This window comes from Etheostoma cragini, chromosome 16, assembly GCF_013103735.1.
Source record: "Etheostoma cragini isolate CJK2018 chromosome 16, CSU_Ecrag_1.0, whole genome shotgun sequence".
Taxonomy (NCBI): domain Eukaryota; kingdom Metazoa; phylum Chordata; class Actinopteri; order Perciformes; family Percidae; genus Etheostoma; species Etheostoma cragini.
In genome coordinates, this window is record NC_048422.1 from 22,105,911 (window position 1) to 22,121,245 (window position 15,335).

General features: G+C 40.8%; 1 protein-coding gene across 5 annotated transcripts in view; it reads left to right on the top strand.

Annotated features, from left to right (window-relative positions):
• Positions 1–5,070: 5,070 nt before the first annotated feature.
• The window catches only part of LOC117959140 (ceramide transfer protein-like), a 24,504-nt gene continuing 14,239 nt past the window's right edge, over positions 5,071–15,335 (top strand). For 3 of the 5 annotated variants that reach the window (XM_034896106.1, XM_034896107.1, XM_034896108.1), the window contains exons 1-2: positions 5,071–5,732; positions 7,433–7,567. In XM_034896106.1, the coding sequence (XP_034751997.1) occupies positions 5,622–5,732; positions 7,433–7,567 (246 nt within the window). In that variant the 5' untranslated portion in view covers positions 5,071–5,621. The remainder of the gene's footprint in view (positions 5,733–7,432; positions 7,568–15,335) is intronic. The other 2 variants (XM_034896109.1, XM_034896110.1) reach the window with 1 other exon arrangement.

Genomic DNA, 15,335 nt, shown 5'->3' on the forward strand with positions numbered 1-15,335 from the left:
GCATGCAGCCTGTACACATTATAATACTTCTTCCTGGTCTCCGAGTCATCTAGTAAAGGATGTTATGGTGTTAGGATTAGTGTCACAGCTGTTGCACCACACACACAAACTTGAGTATGTTTATGACAGCACGGGCCACCAGCAGAGGGCACAGCACGACAGGTCACACTCTCGTCCAACCTTTCCCAAGGTTTCTTATGCAAGACTTTCCAGGAGACGATCCTCCCTCACACTACTGCTCGGCAGTCACGTCCACATGCAGCTGGTGTAAAATAACCTCATGAATGTCTTCTGAAAACCTCACCACTCTATGAACTGGTAAAAACTACAAGCACTGCAGTCAAATAACTTCAAGGAGTGGCTGAAAGCATGTGACTTAAGTAAAAAAAAAAACACTTTCCCTGGTGTGATATTCCTGTCCATTAGGAAGTGTATGACACCAACGTGAAGATAAACGATCCATCATGGTGATCCAGCTGCTTCCTTCCCTCTTGGAGCTGCTGAGCCGTGTGGAATATGCAGCTCGAAGGAGGATGTGATTTAATCGCATTACTGCTTGATCAGCCCTGCCTGAGTCATAGCCCTTAACTCCTGGCCACTAAATGAATCACCGATCTACTAAGTCAGGGACAATTTGTATGTCACAATGTTCAAATCAGCTGCCTTGATACAATCCAGTCAAACAGGTAGTGTCCACACCCTTTCCCGGGCAGAACCGCATGCCGCAGGGTGACTGTCAGGATTTTCAGAGATTTCATGGAAAATTAAGGGATTGGCAGCAAGCAGACGTGGAATGTGACTCAGAGCATTTACTCAAGAACTTTACTGAAGTACACTTCAGACGTCCAGTCGAAGTCTTTTCATGCCACTTTATATCTGTATTTCTGAGAGAAATGTTTTACTTTTTACTGCACTTAACAGACAGGTTCAGCTACTTTACAATTGAAGATTTTTGCTAAAAAAAAAAAGAAGAAGAAAAAAGAAAACGCATGAAATGTTTGACTAAATGAGCAACTTCTTTCGATAAGTTTATTTTTCATTAAAAACCTTTCATGGGTCAAAGTTCTTTATACACTCTTCACAACCACAGGTTTTTCTATTGCATCAAATCAGCAGATTAATCCTGTATGAAAACAATTCGCTGTAATAATTGTCCCAGGGGACATTTTCCTACTTATACTTACATACTTTAACTTATTTTGAATGCAGTGCCTTTAATTGTTGTAGTATTTTTACTAAAGCAACAGATCTGAGTACATGTTGAATGATTCCCACCGTAAAGTGGAAGATGAGGACCTTTTCTTGCTTTCCATTTCTCAAACTAATCCTTTTTATGTTTCTATTTTGTTGATTTCTGATTGGTTGTGCTTTAATTATGGTTTTAAAATGTTGTTTGGTCTTGCAACATTGATTGTTTGAGATGAATAAAATTAAATGAATATACTACACTGTACTCCCCTCTCTTGTAATGTAGCACATCGGACTGCCGTTAAGAGTCTAAAAAAAGAAAAGCTCTAAAGAAGGACACAAACAATATCTCCAGAAACCATTAATACATCACTTTCTATCTAGATTAGATTAGTGAGTTCACTATACCACAGTGGCTACAGCTTTCAAAAACCTGTCAACTGAATAAGCCAAGCTTCCCGCCACTTACACTTTTTTTCCTTGTAATGGAAGAGAAGAGTTGGATTGTGCAGCTAAAACAAGTCTTGTGGTTTCTTCAGTTCCACATCTCATGATTTAATGGAAAAGCATCAGACTCACTAAACCCATGACATGGCTAAAAGGGCAGCCCTCTCCTGTAACTCACTAAAACACGAGCGTTTGGAAATCAGGAGACTGTGTGTGTGTGTGTGAAAATCACAAGGATTAGCACATGAGTCATGGTTCACATAAGTATACAGGCTTGGCACAGGCTTGTGTCAAGGGAAGAAAAGACACTGAGAGGGAACGTTCTTTATGAATGGATCCATTTTAACATAAGTGACATTCAGTCAGCGTTAAACTAAATGAGTATAACTAGTCTGTGAAGATGTAGGGTGTCGTCCTAACAAACCAACCGGGCTCACAAATCATTTATTCCTACTGTGCTTCATTTGTAGACATTACTCAGCTGGATTCCTTGACATTGAAACATAAAATCAAAAGAATTGTAAAACACAAACGCGTTTAGACATAAGACACACTGAAGACGTACAACACAATTACAGTCAAAAATAACTGTTGCGAAACACGTTAGGTGTGTATGAGAAAGTGTTGGGAGTACATTTAGCAGCAGTTGCGGGTGGGTGGTAATATTTACAGTCAGTCCTCGCCAGCTATGGAAGGGTGGGTGGGGGGTGATGGAGGTTACACCTCCGGGGGAAAAGCTGTTCAGGCTTTGATTGCTCTGTTTCTCTTCCCTGATGGCATGAATGGGACAACAAGACTGACTTGGGTGTCCAAGTTTGGGACCACAGTTCCTGCAATCCTCTCTACCGTTTATAAGGAGTCTTTCTGGCTCTCGTCAGCGCAACTTGCACACCACCGTGGCTCAGTCGCAGCAAATACTCTCTGTGGTGCTTCTGTGGAAGTTTATTGGGAGCCGTTTACTCCGTGTGTAAGCATTAACGCAAAGTGGTCGTGTATTCTGTAGCCATCAACAAATGCATGAACATATAAATAGATTTTTCAGTGGATGATATTTCTGCCTTTGCTCTGCCAGTGAACCCTTGAGCCTCTCCCATATCTGCTAATGTTCCTGTGGCCAGGCATCGTAAATATCTTCAAGTACTGATCATGACAGCAGTCTTCTGCTGGTTGGTAAAGTGACTCTGGAGACTTTCAGGAGGTGATGCTGTGGCTCTGGAGGCCCTGGGCTATTTTAGAATCTTTTTAGGGGGGCTCAAGCCCATCAAGCTCATTCATCTCAGCCCCCCCTAACACGTTTGCAAGGCACTGTATCTGTGTCACAGTCTCATTAGGGGCTGAGCCCCCCTAAAGGTCTGATCCTAGAATCACCCCTGCTGGAGGCCTTCATAATAAAGTTGATGTGCTTAATTTCTCCATCATTAAATTGTTTCTCACACACACACACACACACACACACACACACACACACACACGGCCCCTGTATGAAAACACATGATCTCTGAATCAGTTACAGTAACTTTCTTGGGATGAATCATTACCAAACAAAGGTGCAAACGAATGAAAAGTCCCTCCTGGAACAAATATGAAGATTTTTAAAAGGCCTTAAAAATCCCTTTTAAATCCTCCAGTCATTAGAAATGGGGCGCTACCTAAAGACAAAACATTGACAAAGCAATGTTTTATTGATTTATCATTAACACACAACTTGATAATGATAATGTGGAGGGTCAGAGGGTTTAAGACTGACAAGAATCACTACTGTATGCAATGAGGAAATATGTATTAAAATTGGATCTAATTTACAAAAAACAAGCCAGTTTTTTTTTGTTAATTTGATAAATTGCCAACGTGTTTAAATCGCCACTCCAATGATGCTTAGGACAGGTCTCGCATTATTACTACACAGTAGGACCTGGTCAATGACCTGAAGAGACCTGGGACCACAGTCTCAAAATAAAACATCAGTAACACACTACACCATCATGGACTAAAATCCTGCAGCACAAGCCAGGTCCCCCTGCTCAAGCCAGCACATGTCCAGGCCCGTCTGAAGGAAGAAGGAGGATGAGTAAAACCCAAGAACACCATCCCAACCGGGACGCACGGAGGTGGAAACATCATTCTTTGGGGATGCTTTTCTGCAAAGGGGACAGGACGACTGCACCGTATCGAGGGGAGGACGAAGACGAAGAGATGAAGACCCAAAAACACACAGCCGGGGCAACTGAGGAGTGGCTCCGTAAGAAGCATCTCAAGGTCCTGGAGTGGCCTAGCCAGTCTCCAGACCTGAACCCAATAGAAAATCTTTGGAGGGAGCTGAAAGTCTGCATTGTCCAGCAACAGCCCCAAAACCTAAAGAATCTGGAGAAAGTCTGCATGGAGGTTTGAGCCAAAATCCCTGCTGCAGTGTATGCAAACCTGGTCAAGTACTAGAGGAAACATGTGATCTCTGTAATCACACACAAAAGGTGTCTGTGCCAAATATTAAGTTCTGCTTTTCTGATTTATCAAATACTGCAAATTTAAAAATCATACAATGTGATTTTCTGAATTTATTTTAGATTCTGTCTCTAAAAGTAGAAGCGAGGCTGTGATAAAACTACAGACTTCTACATGCTTTGAGTAGGAAAACATGCAAAACAGGCAGTGTATCAAGTACACGTTCGCCCCACTGTATCTGAAGTCTCTTTCCCAAAAAGTCAGCCTTGGTGCAGAATTAAATAATGTTTCCATACGATGAATGCCTTTAAACGTATTCCTTTAATCCTTATTTGTGTCTAAAGAAATAACCACAGCGGGATTAATGGCCTAGCAAAATTTTGCCCGTGGCAATTAAATAGAAATTAATACTTATCTGGAAGTATGAACATCTACGGGAGCTGAGGACGACCATGGAATTTAGTACACACTGTTATCTTGTGATAACAACTTAATTTTTTCATACACTTAAAAACATCCATGGTCGTTCTCGGCTTCCGTAAATATTAATGGTGGAAAAGAATTTTAAATCTTATTAAAGTATTAACATTATGCAAAATGGTCCTTTTCACAATCACATTGTGGAAACTAGTGATGCATTGTGTACAGCTACTTCATACTGCTGGGAAGCTAGTGGAATCCCACCTGTGGATCAATTAAGTCTCATTTGTAATAACACACAATCACATATTTGTTGGTTACTTTGTTTCTTTAATCTGAAATCTAAACTAAATCGAGGTTGAGAGCTTCACTTCGAGTGTGTTAAAGCTCAATTAGGTTAGTAGTTGCACTTTACTTAATCTGGAGCATCACACTGGTAATCCTCAGTGTATTTTCCATGAACTCCCTGGTCTATTTCCAGTGCTATAAACAGGGGGCGGAGCCGGCTTCCAAAAAGGAGTGGATTTGGTGACGTCACCCGAGCCAGCGCCCCTGCGCACCGCACAAACTGAAGCACGCGCTCACGGCTCACCCACCGAGAAGAAGCTCCAGACGTCAGTTGAAACATGGCGTTGAACGGGAGAGCGGTCACCAGCGTACAGAGGGGAACCGCTGCGTTTCTCTAAGAGTCAGCGACGGATTACATTCTGACTACTGAAGCTTGCCGGAGCACGTTTATCTGAAAATAATCTTTTTTTTACTGCTACTTTTGGGGACGGAACGTCACAGCCAGTAACGTTACAGAAGGTTAACCTGGACAATTGACCACAGGATGTGTGCAGATTTATTAAGCTAGCTGACTAGTTAACCAACGTTTGTTTACCTTACGCGGTAGGTGCTAACGCGTATAGCTAACGTTATCGACCCTGTCAAGCCTTCGGCTATTTGGGTTAACTCCTTGTGCACTCAGAGCTAACGTTACTAGTCAGTAATAACATGATTCGGTGAACTCTTGCTGCTTGAATTGCTTCTCACTCAGGTCCTGCGAGCGTAAATGTAATTCACCTGAGCGTCATATGCAAGTTGATATCATTTTTATACTTTAAGAGCCAGATAGCGTTGAGGAAATGTCAGACAATCAGAGCTGGAACTCGTCCGGTTCCGAGGAAGATGTCGAGCCCAGAGATGAGTCTGGACATCTGGTTGGCGTTGTCGACTTGAGCGGAGTCCTCAGTAAGGTAAGTCACGTTTTCGGCCAAACTCGGTTCCTCCCGAGTTAGCTCGGTCACTGCCAAATCCTAACTCAGAAAACAGCCAAACAGCGAGGTGTTGTGGTGATAAGGCATTTGGGTTGACACATAAACACAGTGGGTAGATTTCCACTACGACAAATAATGCGCAGCATGGCTTATGAGTGGAAAAGAAGCGAATGAGGGACGAGCCAAACTAAAAAAAAAAGATGAATTAGCTGTAATATGGAGGTGCTAATTCGTGTAATCTGATTCCATTATTTTGCTATTCAGACAGCTTTATTTTAAATGGCAATTTGGGAAAATACGTTCAAATCTGTTTAATAATAACCGTTCATCAATAAGTTAATCTGTAATGATTGCCAGTGACAAAACAAACTATCTGCCTATGACACTGATGCTGGGGTAGTTTTTGTTGGTAATGAGGGGATCAGAGGGGAGATGAAGAGGAAGAAGAAGAAGAAGAACCGTGCAATAAACTTTTTTTTGTATTGGCCCGGAAGATTAGCTCTGTCTTGCATGACAAACACACCACTGTATAAAATACACCGCTCAGGAATATCTTTACACATTAGCTCATAGAACCTCTATTCATTTACTGTGGTAATGAGTGGAGCTAAAAGTGCATAGCTCATTCCAGGTTTAGCTACATGTGACATTACCTGTATAATAATGTTAAACCTGTGGTATAGGTGTTGCATTGAAATGGTTGCACAATTCTGTCACCACTATAATTAAATTATTGCAGCTATTCTGTGGCCTAGTGTACTGTTACATGTGCAGACATTAACGTTTTCCTATCAATAAGATTTAAAAGGCTTTGTGCCAGCTCATAAAAGCAAAAGGTTAAAGCAGGCCCTGTGCCTTTGCCATCTCTACTGTGATGATAATACGGATCCAGCAAAGGGTGTTAGGCGGTGTTATGGGAAAATGATCAGTGATCCTTTAAATATTGCTTTAACAGTGTGCAAGCTGCGGGAAAACCTTTGCTGGGATGCTGTTATAAGTGAATAATGTTTGCACTATGCACAGCCAAGTTATTGTTGATCGTTCCTTCAGTAAACAGACAGTTAAGTCGCCAGCTAGACAAAGTCTTGGTAACCCTTTTGGCCAAAAGCTTCTGCTCACTTGGTTTTGGCCTAGTTGAACACAGTTTTAATTAGTTAAGCTGTCACAAGCCAATGGGTATTAATGTCACTGTTTCTAAACAGACTGCATGCTGACCTGCTAGCCACGCATATTGTGAAATTAAGCCGCTCTGCATTCAGAAAAGCTCACCTCTTCAATCGCACTGAGCCCTTTACACGGTATAAGTCTTGTGAGGATTAATGAGGCCACACTATCACACATGAGAGCCAACACGTTTTCCCAAAAGTGCAAACGTAAATGTAGTGTTTATGCTTGTAATGTACACTGATTTGCCAGTAAAATGGAGACACAATGCAAAAACAGTCTTTTGATGAAGACCGGAAGCTTTTCAATACAACACCACCACAAGGTGCAGCCTCTAAACCATTTGAATAAATGTCCAAAGAACCAAAAGTAGTAGCCTCAACAACAGGAAATTATTTTAAAAAGAAAGTGGTACTTATTGCAAAGACATAATATTCCATTACATTGTAGAAATGTTTTATTTCTCTTGACCCTCAGCATACAAAAGTTATTAATTGAAGTTCTTTATTTTTCAGTGGACAAATTACATCCATGGATGGCAGGACCGTTGGGTGGTCCTAAAGAACAACACACTGAGCTACTACAAGTCTCAGGATGAGACAGAGTATGGCTGTCGCGGTTCCCTCTGCCTTAGCAAAGCTGTTATTACCGTGAGTACTAATGACTTTCTTTACTACAAAGCCTTTCTGTTGACTGTGCGTCAATGTGACACAATCTTTTTACTGCAAGCACTGGAGCGTATTTGACGAAAGCTCCGTGTTCCTGATTGCAGTTTACGTTGTGCAATAGTGGCTATTTGAAATGTCATACAAGAATGTATGCTGTTTATGTAAGAGGGCTACATTTTACAAGAAATAGGAACCATCACTCTCACTATTAATCCACCAAACAGCCAAATTTACTGTGACACACATCCACTGCTATTTAAGACCTGAGAGGATACCCAGTTATTTAAATAGCAAATGTAGCCACAAACTAGCCTTCTGTGTCACTTCACCAGCTGATATTCTGAAGATGGCGTTCTAGTCCGACCGTCCATTCAGGAAAAAAGCCAAACAACCAGCTGTTGTGCAGTCCTGACCTTCTCCTTATATTGGTTGACTATCTGTAATATGGAGAGGCAAAATTGGGTAATCCTACTCAATTATCTTGCTATTCAAAGTTGACATAGCTTTGTAAAACTTTAAATAATCAGGTTAGCCATTTGGGGAACTACGATTCAGTTATTACACATAAAACTAAAGACTTTTGCCATCAGGTGATGAACACACTGGTTTTTTGTTGCAATTAAAAAACTAGAAGAAGGCTTGAGGAAGAACTGCAACTCCTTAAAACACATTTTACCTTTGGCTGGGGCTGCACAATATATATTTTTTTTTAATCGTCATTGCATTATCAACTGACGCAAATTAACACATTGCAAAAGACTATGACAAAAAGAGACGCAGAGATATTTTGTGTTAGTTGAACGAAAATATCAGTAAAAACTGCACTTAAAAAAGTGAGCCTTTTTATTTATTCCAATGTGTTCAATAAAAGAATGATTTCCTCTGATTTGTTAGAAATTCAATAAGCAGTTTGTTGTATTTTAGCAGAATGCTGAAAGCTGAGTACACTACAATATCTGTTTATGTATCACAAGTAATATTGTTATCTCAACATTATCGTAAATCTTCCTCATATCGTGCAGCCCTACCGTCGGCCACACAATTTCCCACATTGCATGCTTTGTTTCAATGTCAAGCGATCGCAACGTTGTGTCTCGCACTCTGATGCAACATTTCCATTTTATTAACACAAAGTCAAGGTATTCTAATGCTGTAATATCCCACCCAAATCAACATGAATGGTATACGCTGATCACATGAGGAGCTCATACTGATTCTGCTTCTTTGGGCGTTCTAGCCACCGCCCTCTTCTTCTCCAAGCCTCTCATATATAGTGTAGAGATGTTTGGAATAGAATATAAGATGTGATTCAGATGTTAAGCATCCACCATAGGTTTCTATTAAATCCATAAAGGGATGATTGTGCAGGCCTAAGGCTTCTCTTGTTGTTGGCAATTTTAAATCAGATTAAGAACTTAACCCTGGTTTTCTCAAAAACTTGCTCAACTCTAGGTGAAACTATTGTTTTACAAAGAATTCCTGATTGTGTTCCATTTCAGCGTAACTGGGCTGTCAGGTAACAGTTCTAGTTTCACAACAACATGCTATGGGTAACACTTTCCTGTTACCTCCATCACGACAAGTAATCCAGTGTCACTCACTGCGTAGGATAGGTCAAGAAATTGGAGCAGGGATAACAGTAGCATACAGTATGTTGAAGCAGAGACTCCCAAACCTTTCAGACTAATAATATACTGTCTCGGAGATCCAAAAGGGGTTACCACACTGCTAAGCACACAGAAAAATAAATCCCAATGTGGCAACAGTGATTGTGTTCACACTGGTTTACCTTGCATTATGTTTCAGTGGGAACTCAGGTCACTCATTGACTGAAGCTTAAAGCAGGCTTTCCTGCTATTTGTTCAGCTTCGTCCATTCCCAGCTTACGTAAATAATAACCTCCATGCAGCACTCTACTGTAGTCATTTCAATGGAAATATTCCTCAAAACCCTGGGGTGTAAATAACAAAGAGTTATAGCTGGTGACCTGACAGCCATGCAGGAAAAAAACGTTTTGAATAAAAGTTTATTTTTCTTAGCCAGTATTTATCTTTTTTCACCCTTTATTTCATTTCCCCTCATGGCTTTCATATGAACTCAGACACAGATGTACCATGATACATTATGGTATCAGACATAACACATTGATCTGTAAGAGTAGAGATGTTCCTCCGAGCCTGCCTAAAACACTGGTATTGGGAAGGACTGGAGTTTATGCACCGATCAGATACAACATGAAAGAAAATCTACGTTAAAGTAGTTTATTTATGTTCTTTAGCCGTCATGACTGACTTTCAAACTGGATAATAAAAGAAAGTTCTGTGGCGTTCATGGTTTGTGTTTGTCCATGTTTTACAAAAGAGTTTAACCTGAGCAGCAACAACAAAGATAGAAATCATATCACATCCCTACAGGGATAGTAGTCTACAGCTGTTAAAATATAAAATATATGACACACTGGTATCGGATCAGTACTCGTATTGGCCGATACGCAGGTTCAGGTATCAGAATCAGGAAGCAAAGAATGGCATCGGGCTATCTCTAGTTAAGAGTAGGGAATATCTACCTTTACATCTATTGTGGCCATAGACAAGATTTTCATTGACACCATACTTACCTTTCACCGTTGTAGGCTTCGTACTTTGTCGTTTCAATTTGGCCCAGAGTTAGGAGCTTGGACCAAAGGCTGCTGATACCATGGGGGATAAAAACATGAATTCTAAATAATGAATAAAAGCTTCCACAGATGACTTGTTGCCATACTGTACGCATTAGGGCTAAAACTAATTATGTATTGCATTATAGAGTAATCTTCTGATCATTTCCTAATTGTTTTGTCCATCGAATGTCAGAAAAATGTGAAAAATAATGCCGGTTTTAATATGGTGTCGTGTTCAAATGTCTTTTTTTTTGTCCAATCAACAGAAAAAGATATGTAATTTACTGTTGTATGATACAGAAAAGCATTACATTCTCACATTTAAGAGGCTGCAAGTGACCAATGATTATCAAAATAGTTTGCGATTCATTATCTATTGATCGACTAATAGATGGTTGACTGATCCTTGCAGCTCTAGTGTGCATGTACTGTATGGAATAAGTTAAGAGGGAAGTCAGTGGTTTAAGTTGCACTGTGTCATACACAGATTTCAGTTAGGGAAGTAATGTCAGAAACCAGGGCAGACCTGAATGTGTGATATGTTCATTGCAGAACAACCACAGAAAATATCCGGAAGCATTTCTCAAAAGAGCTAAATGACACAGTATAAAAACCAAAGATTGGTGCTATAGTTGCTAAACCAACCTAAGCTCGTACTGCCAAGGACACACATACCAAAAGCTATCTTAGCTGATAACGTGAATCAACTCTCCTATCCCTGCGTGCTGCATTTAACTTGAGAGTGAGACCTAAGCTTGCCTGCGTGTGAGTGGGGCTCTTCCCTATGTCTAATAGGGGTTGTGCTGTGTTTGGGACTCACCCACACTTTTCATCTGCACTCTGAACCGGCCTGCTCGCTCCAGTATGTGTCCTCCAGCCCGCTCTGAGTGTAGAGGTTCCACTTTATAAAAGGTGGATAGTTGTGGTGTGTGTGTGTGTGTGTGTGTGTGTGTGGGCAAACAAGAGCCCAAGCGCTGCAGGTGCAGCTTGTTGGGCTTAATTGAGTCAAACACCACACCCCACATATGTGCATATGTCAGTCTGATCCTGTCACTCAAGCTAAAACCACACTTACTGCCATATCAACCCCAGTTCCTCCACTTGCTTGTGAGAGATTGAGTGAGTTGCACTCATGGACTGAAAACAATAAATCATCCATAAAAACAGCTTGCAATAAAATGCAATCAAACATACTTTAAACTACTGCCTCAAGTCTTATCAGACCTGAAACAACATCTGTTGGACACAGTCTTAACTAACACAATAGTACAGGTAGGTCACAACAAGCACTGTCTCTTTGTGCTCACAGCCACCTTCATTACTCTGAAACGTAAGGACACTGAATTTGATACCATTCCATGTAACTTACAACCAACATATCTGGTGTCCAGTTATCCAGTTAGTCGACGTTATCCTGGACCGGATTAAATAGAAATGGTAACTAGCTTACTTTAAAATATTGTTGTTGCATCAGCTATTGCTTATAGTTCATCTCCCTATGTTCTGTACATTCATTGACAAAAATGCAAACCATTAAAGTCTGTGTTGACGTGGACGTGGACTATCTGGTCATGCTCTTCCAAGCTGCAGGTACATGTGATTGTAAGGTTGTTTGTTGGTTCCAGTGTGTCTTCTTTCAAAGGCTGCTAACCGCTAACTGCCATTTCCATTTTTAGATTCATGGTCAGATATTAATTGCACACTGGCATTCTTGTTATTCCCTGTCTCACTGGAATAGTGAGTAGTGCAGACTGAATGTATAGTAGCTTAGTGCTGGATTGTTTTTAATTCTTCAAAGCAGGGGCTCTGGATGCAACAATTGGGCTTTTTCTCCTCTCTATATCTGTCACAAAGGGATAGGGAAAGCAAATGACTTAAGGTCATTTGGAGATAGAATACACCGCTGGGAATGACGTCAGGTGTGGTGGAAATTGGTAAGTTTCTTTTACTAGGAAATGAGACTTTTCCGTGACTTGTGATTTCCTCTACGTAAGGGGTCATGAGGAGGGTCAAGAACCATGTGTGTGCGTGTGTGCGCGCGCATGTGAGTGTGCTTACGTGTCTCGTTATTTTGCCTTCCTGTTTCTTGCCTTTCACTCTGACCACTTGGTGAGTCAGTGTTTCCTGCACAACGGGGGCCACTGGGATCCCGTTTTGGTGTCTACAGAAAGATGTTCCTGGCTACAGGCCTCAGTAATCACCATGAAGGAACAACATATTACATACTATATTTGTCCAGAAATCCATTTGAGTCTGGTGTATCTAGGGTTTCTGTGTTTGCGTTGGTTTCAATCCCACCCATGTGTGTTTTGTAGGTTTTGAAAATCACAAGCTTTTTTTTTTTTTTTTGAAGGGAGCTCCCATCCTTCAGTTCTGGAGACTGTGACTGCAAACACGTACACACCAGCTCAAAATGGTTTTGAAGGAAGAGTACAGAAGGGCAGTCTGTTTGAAGCTGAGTAGGAAGTTTGTGTTAGAAGAAAATAGAGACAGAATAAAGCTGTCTCATCATTCGGGTTTGGCATTTATAATACTTGTTACACTGCGACACAGGCGGAAAAATAACTTGATATCTCATGCTGTAAATTATTTCATGAAATTTGTTTCTCCCCTTCCTTTCCGTTCCTCTTTTGCAAATTCTCCCCCCCCCCCTTTTTTATTGACAGTGTTACATTGTGTGAGAGCTTTTTCGCTCCAAGAGAGAATGTTAAGTGGGAAATTGAACACTACAGTAGGCTATTTGCCAATGTTGTTTTCAATTTTAAAAAAAATTGATCCACTTTTCCATGTTAAGATATAAAAAATAGGACAATAAGAAATCAAGAGACATTTAGAATAGATATAAAGGTGTGATTAATTGTGATTAATTACGAGTTAACTACGACATTAATGCGAATTACCGCAATTATTATTTTAATTGTTTTACAGCACTAGTTTAGAGTTGAGCTACTGCTGGGTCCCACAATAAGGGAAGTACTTGACAGTTCATAAAAAATAGTGATCACAATAAACAACAATTCAACAATAAACAAGGATGATCACACAATACCCCGAATTAACAAAAACGGCCCAGTTGTGTGTCTGCTTTGGTATCTTAGTGGGGAAGAGTTTCAGTTTTGTGTTGTGGTTATTTTTGGGCTTCTTCACGGTCTGCTTGTTGTCATGGATAGTTAATTCCTTATTTGATTTTATCCTTTTAACCGAGAAAGATAATCAAAATATGGATTTGTCCTGGGATCCAAAGTGCTTTGCTGCAAACGCTGCAGTACTCATCCTTCCATTTCTTTATACCTGTTTGTCCCGCTTGTGGGAACGTATTCCAGCATGCGCTGATTAGGCATGGGAAATTCTCTAGCTCTTCACATTGACTTTGTTCTATGTCATCACCCTGTGCTTCTCTGGTTGCTCATTCATCAACCACACACACGCACGCACAAGTAGACAGACTCAAAAACCAAACACTGCACAGTTTTTTGTCTGCTTCCCTTTCACATAGGGCCCAGACTGAGATCACCGTCAGCATTTCATGTCATCTGGTAATGTGCAATGCTGCTAAACTGACCTTCCAGTGATGGATTGTTAGTTACTGTATCCTTGGATCCCAGTACCCTTCTCTGGCCCAGAGCAGGATTTCATTCCCCAACCCTGGCTTTCAGTCAGTATACCCATGACCCCACAGTCCCAAGGAGATCAAGAGGAATCCGTTTTCTTATTTTCTTAGCAACCAAATGACACTAAAATCCCATCTACTAACCAATAAAACACTTGCAAATTGTGTGGATCACTCCAGCGTTGTGTAATTTCACATGGGTTTACTGTAGTATAGTCATAAGAGCTACTTATTCTGTGGTCAGTTCTTTTATTTTCCTTTCTGCCTGTAATAATTTAGCTCTTTTTTGTTTTTTGGGCAGAAACAATCGTTGTGTTTTAGGCGAGAAAGAGGCTGTTGAAGCTGTCTGTTGGTCTCTTTGACTAGCTAATAACAAAGTAAGGGTTAAGGGGGCAACACATTTGCTTCCTTCCTCACTTGTGGTTCTTCTTTTAGTCGGTCGATGCCGCTGGTGTTAATCTTATGCACATGCTGCTGGTTACTTTTGAAATGAGCATCTGCTTTGGCAAGCTTCCAGCGTTCAGCCTCATAGTGTACATTATTGACACGGAGCATCTGGTCTTGGACTCAGTGCCGTCCAGGTGTCGGGCAACACAGCCAAATCGCACTCCTCCAATGAAATCTCTTTAAAGACACCTTAGTGAGGCCATTTAATACTCTGCCATCTCACTGAAGTAATACAACCTTCAGTAATGGTTCAGCTCTGGGAACATGCATTCTCTGGGTGATAATAGAATTCAAGCTTGCGCTAGTTTTGCCTGTTTTATTATAGCTTGTCTACGTGAAAATAAATGTTTTAAGCAGTGTCAATCTTGTGTAGGTAAAATAGAGTTGCTAGGCAGAATAAATCCATAACGAATAATTATATAAAATAAACTTATAACATATTGATTTGCTAACCCAAATAAATGATAGATGCATTAATTTAACAAACACTGCAGTTGTTAATTTCAATCACTAATTATTTGTCTCTGAATCAGCGGCCGCTGTCGTTCTTGCAACGTTGCACACTCTTGGCCCTCCACAGAATTAACGATTGCATCTAATGTTCATTTCGGATTCACTAAAACATCCCAGATGTGTTTATTGACTTGTGGCCAGACAACAGAGTGACTGCATTCCTCCAACAGAGGAATGCAGAGGTCTCTTCTCCAATGCGGTTTCTTTCTTTTACTACAGTCCAAACTGCAGTCTCCGGCATTCCTGCTCATTCAGTCTTTTTCACTTCTTTGTCTTTTTCATGCGGCATCCTGAACTACGCTCGAACAAGCCAGACTCTCAATCATATGTCAGCCTCTTCTTTTATTGTAAATGTGATGAGAGTTATTTAGCACCGGGACTCATTATAGAGGAGGTGTCCTGTCAGAAGGGCCCCATACATTTCAGAAATACTACACAGGTACCTTTGCTGTCACCACCATCCGTTCACTGCCACTTTCCCCCAACACGCACGCACGCACGCACACACACACACACACACA